Source organism: Schistocerca americana, chromosome 8 (assembly GCF_021461395.2).
Source record: "Schistocerca americana isolate TAMUIC-IGC-003095 chromosome 8, iqSchAmer2.1, whole genome shotgun sequence".
Taxonomy (NCBI): domain Eukaryota; kingdom Metazoa; phylum Arthropoda; class Insecta; order Orthoptera; family Acrididae; genus Schistocerca; species Schistocerca americana.
Window position 1 is genome coordinate 250,626,977 of NC_060126.1, and position 11,312 is coordinate 250,638,288.

Genomic DNA, 11,312 nt, shown 5'->3' on the forward strand with positions numbered 1-11,312 from the left:
AGCAAACGAAATATATTATGGAAAACTTACTGTAATTGCTATCGCGAGAATAAATTACGGCGGCAGGACCTGTGTGAAGATAGTATCAGTAAATGTCACTAGATGACGAGACCAGCAAACGGTTGAGAACTAAACAGAATCGTGATTGCAGTCTTTCATTTGTTTAATAGTTGCCGTTGTTACATATGACCTGCACCCTAGAAGATATTTTCGTCCGTGTTTCACACTTATTTTTGTTACTAAAACCCACAGTGCATTAATAAAGCCAAGACAGATCGAGGGGATCGTACTGACAACAGTCACTAAAAAATACCCGGCCGATGGAAAGATCGAGTAGAATCCGAGACATAAACTGTTCGAACTTCATGTTCAACCATGGCAGACTGCAGTTCAGATATTTCTGTACTCGATCGATCACCATCTGTGATTTCGATGTATCGAAGCTAATGAACCTCACTTACCATCAGCAACGCCTCCTCGTGGCATAATTTGCAATGGGAAGCTAGTCGACAGCGTTCGACTGTTGGAGGTGAACGGTTCAGAAAGCAATGATCAAGTTGGTGCTAGTTTTCACCGAGAGTGGCGATCTCCGATTCTTTAAATTGTACGACGAGATGGGAGACGGGCAGCGGCTCGTCTTACAGGCGCGGCTTATAGCTCGCGTGCAGGAGCGCTGCAGGCACAACATGAGCGAGATATTTGACTGCGCGGACCTGCTGGGGACGGATTCGCGTGGCGCGTTCCGCCGACTCGACACACTCGTCGTGCTGTTCGGGATAGACGGAGGAGAATCGCCGCTCTACATCCTCGATCTGATCGACGCCTTCATTCACGCGCTTCGCGCGCACTTCGGAACACCTGACCAGCTGGTGGAACGTGCTTTCGCGCTGCGTCTGGACGAGGTGTCGCACTTGCTGGACGAGATGGTGCAGGGCGGCCTGGTGCTCGAGGCAGAGCCTGACGAGGCGGTGGCTCACCTGAGGGCCCAGTTGGACAGCGACCCAGCAAGAGGCCGGTCTTCGTCAGTGAGCTGCTTCCTCTCGGGTCTCGCGACGAAGCTCCGCAAGTGAAGCGAAACTCTATTGGTGTACACGAGAACCCTTGTATTTGCCCAGCTGTCAGAGTTTTGCAGCTTTCAGCAGACAGATAAGCACAGGCAGAACTTTCACTTAGTTACTAAAATGCGTTCTACTCAGTGTCAGCGATGCAGTTAGTTACTTATTCTTGTAATTACACTGTGATAAACTTAACAAATGTTTGCTGGTTTACTAGCTATTCTACATTTCGCTAAAACTTTACAACGGGCCATTCACCTCTACTGTGTTTTGGTAACGCTTAACACAGCTGGTCATGTTATATCTGAACAGCTGATTAGTATACTTACTAACGTAACGATATTTTGTCTAGATCGCGGGTAAATATTAAGTAAATAACGAAACATTTTTACGTATAGAAGGCGATGGAATTGATTTAAAAGTTTTTTTTTTTCTCGCCACTTGGCATTTGTTATTAATGTACGGTATGTACTGCAGGCCGCAGGATATAAGTTAACGAAAGTGGAAAGCGAAATAAACGCCCAAGCTATGTCTGCGGCTATAGAAAAGATTCCAAATTTACATCCCCTTGGCTTTGCCAGCTCATTACTTTCCATCCTAACGTAGACCTTGGGCTGCACTATAGATCAGTCACGCCTTTGAGGCGAATTCATTAAAAATATTTAAACACAGGTTGTGATAAAGTGCTGTACATATCAAATTAAGAAAGGGCCGTACACAGCGCGAGTAGTTCTGTTGGCATCTCCAGGACTGGATGACGCTCTTGATAAAACTGTTGTTCAGTTAATGATACGCCACTCCAATAGCATTTTCTGTAATTTCGTTAAGTTCACACGACCTGTTTGCCCCATTGTATTAGGCCATTATCAACTGCATCTGTTAAGTTATGCTGTAACTTTGATTGGTGTTGCTACTATACAGCATAGCTTTTTGATACACTTCGTAATGGCCTAATATATAGGTCGAAGTCGGTCGTGTGATCTTTAGTGTTCTAGGAAAACAAAATGGAACAGCATTTCTTTAATAAGTTCTTATTTCGTCACAACAAAGCTCCATGTTTCAGGTGAAGTTATAAGTAGTAAGGGCCTACAAAGTGCTATATATTCAGTATGTAAGGAAACACCATCCACAAAATGAGATTAATTTGTATGTTTCCAGCATTTAGACGTATCCTGTTAACACCTGCCTGTAGTCTAGTATTAGGAGTGAGCAAGTAATCGCATACCGGATGTTACAAATCACAGTGGTTAAGTCACAATTTCACAATAACAGCTGTACAGTATCTGGCTGCAATTTGTCCTAACTATAAGTCACGAGCAGCTATTAAAAGAATTTAAGCATTAGAACATTAAACTGCTAGGAAATCTGATACACGCTATTGGTGTATAGCCTACCTAGAATCGAAGAAATGAACGAAAAATCTAGATATCTCTGAGAAAAATTTTACTTGTTATCTGGCAGCGGTACTGATGCCCAGCTAGTGTGAGCTATTGCTCGTATAGTGTAGTCTGAGGGTTAGGGTAAGTTTAAAGGGTCATACCCGGTTGAGAGTTCAAGCGAACGAATTTGAATGCCAAATAGAGGCTGCGGCAACACTGACCTCTTAACCATAAAAACTAAAAGTGAAAGGTAAATTTAGAAAAGGTATAGCTGATAATGGACAAGGTTCCGTCAAGTACTTTGATGTCCTATGCACGTAGGCCTACATCGTACATAACAATACAAAGGGTGCGGGGCGGGGGAGAGGAGGAGGAGCGAGCGAGCTAGCTCCAGTTGTAACTACTACCAAATGTTTAACAGCAGTGTATTCAAGATTTTTCAACACTGATACACAGGTAGCTTTAGGTATTGCATTTAGACTATTACAATGTTGACATTTAACTGGAAGATACGTGGTTTGAACTTGATAATATTAAATCTGAGTTTAATGCTGGTTTAACAACAAGAGAATGGACTTTTCATTATTCACTGTGTACTTCATTTATCATACTTTTCAAATAACGAAATGTCTTCAGTGAAACACTATTGAAATACGCGGTTTGCAAGCATTAGTCAGTTGCACTGACAGTTCACCTGGCCAGATACAGAACTTAGTAGTTATACTTGACAGTATGTTCGCTGCTATTGTGACTAGACACAGAACAACATGTACAGTGATAAATCGCAGCAATCGCATTTTAACACTGCGGAAGTTTAAAAGTTGTGAATACGTAAACTGCGATTTTTAACTGTTAAAATTAGGAAATAAAATCGCAGTTGCCGATAAGTGGCATTCACAGAAATCACTGATACCAGAAGCCGGCCGCGGTGGTCTAGCGGTTCTGGCGCTGCAGTGCGGAACCGCGGGACTGCTACGGTCGCAGGTTCGAATCCTGCCTCGGGCAAGGGTGTGTGTGATGTCGTTAGGTTAGGTTTAAGTAGTTCTAAGTTCTAGGGGACTTATGACCTAAGATGTTGAGTCCCATAGTGCTCAGAGCCATTTGAACCATTTTGAACTAATACCAGAAAGTTTGCCCATACGTAGCTACAACATACTATCCTCTCATTATCTGCATTCAACTCCACAAGGAGGGGCACTGCCAACATCTACTGACCGTGCGCGGCCCTTTATAAGGTTTAGCTCTGTGTATCTCCAAACATTCACCAGAAACAACGCTGAACGTAACTTATATTTTCACAATGCGAAGCAGCTAATCTTAGCCACTTAATGCGGCCTATGCTTGAAGCATATCTCGCTGTTTTACATGTCGTCACGAATGTGCTGCTACATTTATCCGTCTGCATACAGGACGATGTGGCATACCGATAGTGGTAAGACCCTAGACTCGCATACTGGAGGTCGAAGGATCAGATCGCCGTCCAGCCATTCAAATTTAGATTTTGTCTTAAATCGCTTCTGATCAGTGCCAGATTCTTTGTCCATCCTTTCCCAATCCTCACTTGCGCCCCGTTTCGACGTCTTCAACTGGACGTGACAATTCCAATGTTCCTTTTCACTGCCTTGTTTCCTATCCTAACTGACAATTTGAATGATTTTGACGAATATCTCATGTACTATGAATCTTTAATTCTCCAGCGGTGCATACGCTTGTAACTGAAATTAGGAGAGACGTACTGACAAGATGTAGTGGGAACATCATGAACTGGCTCAGTCACTAATAGCATTACCTCCATAGGTAAATGGCCAGTACAGAGACCGTCTGGCACGCGATTTGTGTATCACAGTTTTCTTGCGCTTTAATGCCGAGAGCGCAACTGTCAGAACTCTTACGGTATTTTATTAAAGGAACAGTAGGTAAAACATGGTAGGGAAGAGTGTTGTACGTAGGATAAGTTTTGGTCGGTACTAGAGCCTAGTCCAATGGTCGTGAAACGGAAACCCGCGAGCCGCATGCGGCCCGAATCAAATATTCGTGCTGCCCGCTGTTCGCAGGTTGTGTGTGTGTGTGTGTGTGTGTGTGTGTGTGTGTGTGTGTGTGTGTTTTATTTATATAAAGGCGGCTTCACGCTTAAGTGTGCCTGAAAGCACGTTTACGCAAGTGTGCTTGCCCAAATATGCATGAACTTGTGTAGGAGACATCTGCACAAGCATCGGGAATGTCCGAGCAGCTTCATGCTTGATCGAATTCAGATTGTGCATGCGTGGGCGCGCTTGAGCCTGTGTATGAAGAATAGGGAGGCTTGTGCAAGCATTTGTCAGTAATCTGGTTTGATTTCATTTTGTCCTGTTAAATTACATTCTGTACAAAGGCTGTACTCTACTGCAGGTCAAATGAGTGTTCAATTTTACATGGAGGAAGGTAGAAGAAAGATAAACAGCTGTGAGGTGATTTCCATAGCTTAACTACCGCGAATAGTTAAAATGGAATGTTTTCGTTTCTTTAACCACTCATATCACGTTTTTTTCGTAACACAAGCAAAAAGGTTACCAAAGACAGTGTCGTCGTCGACCTCTACATTTTCTGATAAACAATCTAATGCATGTACGAGAATCCTTGAACCGTGGGTAGGCGCCATGAATTTGTGCATGTTTGCTCAAGAACTCTTGAGCAAGTGTACTTGTAAAGCAAGCGGTTACATGCCTTAATATGCACCTAGCAACTAACAGCCAAATCCAAAAACTTCAACTACTCTTAAGAACTTCAGGCTGTAGTTCCTCAGTAACAAAAATAGTTATATTTTAAAATCTGCTTCATTTTAATTCACGTAGGTGAATTTGGTCGTGAGCAGAGTGTAATTCACTGCCTACATCAGGGGTACAGGAGTAAGTAGCGTGGTCACTGCAGGGTTAAAAGATTAGCAGCTACGGTATAAATTTCAAATGCGACTTATGTGGATTCGTGAATGTGCTTCAAACCGGGTTTTCACAGGCATGAATTTCTTATACGTCAATCTCCTCAGTACCAGGCTTACATGCACGTTAGCGTTTCCACGCGTCGGAGTCGGTGATGCTACTTACGCGACTTTCTAGATGGCGACAAGTGATTATTCGTACGGGAGTTTGGCAGTTTTTTGCCAAACAGCTTATAGTGACGTTGATGAACAAAAATCGGGCATACAAACGTTGAGTATGGAAATGGACATCTCGTAGGAACAATTTGAGAGTACCCAATACGCTAGTGATTGAGTCATCTGCAGAGGACGACGTTTCATTCGAAAACCTATTTTGAAATCTTTTTGAGCCATATTTCCGGCTCTGTCTAAAACAGTAATATGCGTATGTAAGAAGCCGTTCCATCTCGTATTAAATTAAAAGTAACACTGAAATATCTGGCAACTGGAGCCACTGCAATACATGTATTGCATTTCGAAGAGGACTATTTTAAAATTTTGTTATCTACCGTTCACTGAAGGTAAGTAGGAATGTAAGCATTCTGTCTCAAAGCTCCAGCTTTGTGTTTATTTTCAGGATTAGTCAAGGTTCTGACAGGTCACTGGTGTTGTAAATGTCTATTTACCGGTCGGTACTTAATTTAGTAACCAAATTTTATACTACTGTATAGAACAGTCATTTCTCAACGATAACGCCAATACGAACACTTACAAATCTACATACAGTTTTAAAGGGGGTGAAGAGTAGATTTAAATTTCTGAAGTCACAGTTTTCCGTTTCACCGTGATATTTACTCAATGACAAGCAAAAATTATCATAATGAAATAAAACAGTATCGACTGTTCAGCAGTGATATGATCCTCAGCAAGGCCACACTTTATTAAAATACTTTTTAATCCAACTCATCACTTCAAAGGATATTGTTTACAAATAAGTGATCATAGTGTTGCTGAATGCTAAAACGTTGTTCATGTCGCATTATTTAAGAAGCCACTTTAAAAAGTATTCATTTACGAAGTTAGACTAACCCTGTTATTCTGGAATGACGCCAACTCTTCAAGTAAATAAACACGCGATTCTACAAGAGGAGTAGAATGAGAGCAGATCCACCTATCGGTAGTTGCTGAGGCTCATAAGCGATGATGGGGAAAGGGATATCGTGCAAGAAAGAACGGCTTTCAACTTTAGTTTAGGCGTAAACGCCCCTACACAGGCCACAATTTATTGATCGACCGACCAACTTCGTGGTAGCCTTCGCACGTCCCGACTACATCTACATTTATACTCCGCAAGCCACCCAACGGTGTGTGGCGGAGGGCACTTTACGTGCCACTGTCATTACCTCCCTTTTCTGTTCCAGTCGCGTATGGTTCGCGGGAAGAACGACTGTCTGAAAGCCTCCGTGCGCGCTCGAATCTCTCTAATTTTACATTCGTGATCTCCACGGGAGGTATAAGTAGAGGGAAGAAATATATTAGATACCTCATCCAGAAACGCACCCTCTCGAAACCTGGCGAGCAAGCTACACCGCGATGCAGAGCGCCTCTCTTGCAGAGTCTTCCACTTGAGTTTATTAAACATCTCCGTAACGCTATCACGGTTACCAAATAACCCTGTGACGAAACGCGCCGCTCTTCTTTGGATCTTCTCTCTCCCCTCCATCAACCCGATCTGGTACGGATCCCACACTGATGAGCAATACTCAACTATAGGTCGAACGAGTGTTTTGTGAGCCACCTCCTTTGTTGATGGACTGCATTTTCTAAGGACTCTACCAATGAATCTCAACCTGGTACCCGCCTTACCAACAATTAATTTTATGGGATTATTCCACTTCAAATCGTTCCGCACGCATACTCCCAGATAACTGCTGTTTGTTCCGCTATCATATAATCATACAATAAAGGATCCTTCTTTCTATGTATTCGCAATACACTACATTTATCTATGTTAAGGGTCAGTTGCCACTCCCTGCACCAAGTGCCTATCCGCTGCAGATCTTCCTGCATTTCGCTACAATTTTCTAATGCTGCAACTTCTCTGTATACTACAGCATCATCCGCGAAAAGCCGCATGGAACTTCCGACACTATCTACTAGGTCATTTATATATATATTGTGAAAAGCAATGGTCCCATAACACTACCCTGTGGCACGTCAGAGGTTACCTTAACGTCTGTAGACGTCTCTCCATTGATAACATGCTGTGTTCTGTTTGCTAAAAACTCAATCCAGCCAAACAGCTGGTCTGATATTCCGTAGGCTCTTACTTTATCAGGCGACAGTGCGGAACTGTATCGAATGCCTTCCGGAAGTCAAGGAAAATAGCATCTACCTGGGAGCCTGTATCTAAGATTTTCTGGGTCACATGAACAAATAAAGCGAGTTGGGTCTCACACGATCGCTGTTTCCGGAATCCGTGTTGATTCCTACAGAGTAGATTCTGGGTTTCCAAAAACATGATACGCGAGCAAAAAACATGTCCTAAAATTCTAAAACAGATCGACGTCAGAGATATAGGTCTACAGTTTTGCGCATCTGCTCGACGACCATTCTTGAAGACTGGGACTACCTGTGCTCTTTTCCAATCATTTGGAACCTTCCGTTCCTCTAGAGACTTGCGGTACACGGCTGTTAGAAGGGGGGCAAGTTCTTTCGCCTACTCTGTGTAGAATCGAATTGGTATCCCGTCAGGTTCAGTAGACTTTCCTCTGAGTGATTCCAGTTGCTTTTCTATTCCTTGGACACTTATTTCGATGTCAGCCATTTTTTCGTTTGTGCGAGGATTTAGAGAAGGAGCTGCAGTACGGTCTTCCTATGTGAAACAGCTTTGGAAAAAGGTGTTTAGTATTTCAGCTTGACGCGTGTCATCCTCTGTTTCAATGCCATCATCATCCCGGAGTGTCTGGATATGCTGTTTCGAGCCACTTACTGATTTAACGTAAGACCAGAACTTCCTAGGATTTTCTGTCAAGTCGGTACATAGAATTTTACTTTCGAATTCACTGAACGCTTCACGCATAGCCCTCCTTACGCTAACTTTGACATAGTTTAGCTTCTGTTTGTCTGAGGTTTTGGCTGCGTTTAAACTTGGAGTGAAGCTCTCTTTGCTTTAGCAGTAGTTTCCTAGCTTCGTTGTTGAACCATGGTGGGTTTTCCCGTCCCTCACAGTTTTAATCGGCACGTACCTTTCTAAAACGCATTTTACGATTGCCTTGAACTTTGTCCATAAACACTCAACATTGTCAGTGTCGGAACAGAAATTTTCGTTTTGATCTGTTAGGTAGTCTGAAATCTGCCTTCTATTACTCTTGCTAAACAGATAAACCTTCCTCCCTTTTTTTATATTCCTATTAACTTCCATATTCAGGGATGCTGCAACGGCTTTATGTTCACTGATTCCCTGTTCTGTACATACAGAGTCGAAAAGTTCGGGTCTGTTTGTTATCAGTAGGTCCAAGATGTTATCTCCACGAGTAGGTTCTCTGTTCAATTGCTCGAGGTAATTTTCGGATAGTGCACTCAGTATGTCACTCGATGCTCTGTCCCTACCACCCGTCCTAAACATCTGAGTGTCCCAGTCTATATCTGGTAAATTGAAATCTCCACCTAAGACTATAACATGCTGATAAAATTTATGTGAAATGTATTCCAAATTTTCTCTGTTCTGCCACTAATGCTGCTGAGTCGGGAGGTCGGTAAAAGGAGCCAACTATTAACCTAGCTCGGTTGTTGAGTGTAACCTCCACCCATAATAATTCACAGCAATTGTCCACTTCTACTTCACTACGGGATAAACTACTACTAACAGCGACAAACACGCCACCACCGGTTGTATGCAATCTATCCTTTCTAAACACCGTCTGTGCCTTTGTAAAAATTTCGTCAGAATTTATCTCTGGCTTCAGCCAGCTTTCTGTACCTATAACGATTTCAGCTTCAGTGCTTTCTATCAGTGCTTGAAGTTTCGGTACTTTACCAATGCAGCTTTGACAGTTTACAATTGCAATACCGATTGCTGCTTGGTCCCCGCATGTCCTGACTTTGCCCCGCACCCTTTGGTGCTGTTGCCATTTCTGTACTTGCCCGAGGCCATCTAACCTAAAAAACCGCCCAGTCCACGCCACACAACCCCTACTACCCGTGTAGCCACTTGCTGCTTGTAGTGGACTCCTGACCTATCCAGCGGAACCCGAAACCCCACCACCCTATGGCGCAAGTCGGAATCTGCAGCCCACATGGTCGCAGAACCGTCTCAGCCTCTGATTCAGACCCTCCACTCGGCTCTGTACCAAAGGTCCGCAGTCAGTCCTGTCGACGATGCTGCAGATGGTGAGCTCTGCTTTCATCTCGCTAGCGAGACTGGCAGTCTTCACCAAATCAGATAGCTGCCGGAAGTTGGAGAGGATTTCCTCCGATCCATAGCGACACACATCATTGGTGCCGACATGAGCGACCACCTGCAGATGGGTGCACCCTGTACCCTTCTGGCATCCGGAAGGACCCTTTCCACATCAGGAATGACTCCGCCCAGTATGCACACGTAGTGCACATTGGTTTTCTTCCCCTCTCTTGCTGCCATATCCCTAAGGGGCCCCATTACGCGCCTGACATTGGAGCTCCCAACTACCAGTAAGCCCACCCTCTGCGACCGCCTGGATCTTGCAGACTGAGGGGCAACCTCTGGAACAGGACAAGCAGCCACGTCCGGCCGAAGATCAGTATCAGCCTGAGACAGAGCCTGAAACCGGTTCGTCAGACAAACTGGAGAAGCCTTACGTTCAGCCCTCCGGAATGTCTTTCGCCCCCTGCCACACCTCGAGACGACCTCCCACTCTACCACAGGTGAGGTATCAGCCTCGATGTGGGAAGTATCTGCACTTAGCTATTTGAGCCGTTTAAGTACACTCTATTCCTTCTACAGGATCCCTCTTGGTTTTACGCAGAAAAAGGGGGCTTACCTTGGCTGTTTTAGAGGTAACAGTGCCATGGTAGCAGAGAAAGCTGTGGGCAAAGAGGTGGCTAATGCAAGGAAAGAATTTTAATCGCGTTCTGCTATTTAGGCGGCTGGGATCCGAAGATTTTCGTAATAATCTACGAATCTTGCATTTCGGAGCTGCTGAAAATCATCAAACCATAATTAAAGAAAAAAATAGTCATGAGAGAGATGGTAGTTACGAGATGCTGTTAGCAGCTTTGATTTCTAGCCACTGGCAGTAGTTAAGAGGGCTTCAAATTCAGTGATGCTGTAACTCACAATAATCAACTAAAATGATTCCTCAAACATGCAACGTGATGTATAGCTGACTGAGGAAATACATCATGATAAAACAAAGTAAATAAAATACGTTCATGTAACATGTATTTAGCATTACAGATTATCTGTAAGTCAAGAAACTCATTTCAGATTCGAAGAAGAAAGACTACACGTTGTGGTAGCGCACATAATCTAATAAATACAGCAGCAAATACATAAGAAATGAAGCATGTAGCCACTGTTAGCACTGTGGAAAAAATCCCACAATTTACTCATACGAGAGGCCTTGGATATCGATTGGACTTTCTTGACACCTATAACAATGAACAAAGTATATTTTATCAACTAACGTCCATTTAATGTCGATATTTCGGTTTTTAAATTTCATTTCCAATAAGTATCGGGAATAGAACATGAAAACAAACGGTCAACGGACTTTTCTCACTGTGCCACACGAAAGCATTATGGATTTGCTACAAAACGAAAAAGTGCTTCATTTCTTTCACCTATATTGCTATACTCTTCGCACAACGTTTCCATAAACATCTGCAGTTTTTAAATTTCTCCAGGAACTCTGTCCTGAAAGTTTCCTCCTTCTCGCAACCTGCCATGTATATTAGAACTGCATTTAAACCCGCGCGCAGTGACAAAAGACGAAGTTTTGTCGA

General features: G+C 43.4%; 1 protein-coding gene across 1 annotated transcript; it reads left to right on the forward strand.

Moving 5' to 3' along the window:
- Positions 1–614: 614 nt before the first annotated feature.
- LOC124545740 (AP-3 complex subunit sigma-like) lies at positions 615–1,070 on the forward strand. Its single transcript, XM_047124682.1, has one exon. The coding sequence runs from the start codon at positions 615–617 to the stop codon at positions 1,068–1,070; it is 456 nt and encodes a 151-aa protein (XP_046980638.1).
- Positions 1,071–11,312: the final 10,242 nt, after the last annotated feature.

Coding starts and splice junctions, on each gene's coding strand:
- LOC124545740 (XM_047124682.1), top strand. CDS start 615: ATGGGAGACGGGCAGCGGCTCGTCTTACAGGCGCGGCTTATAGCTCGC.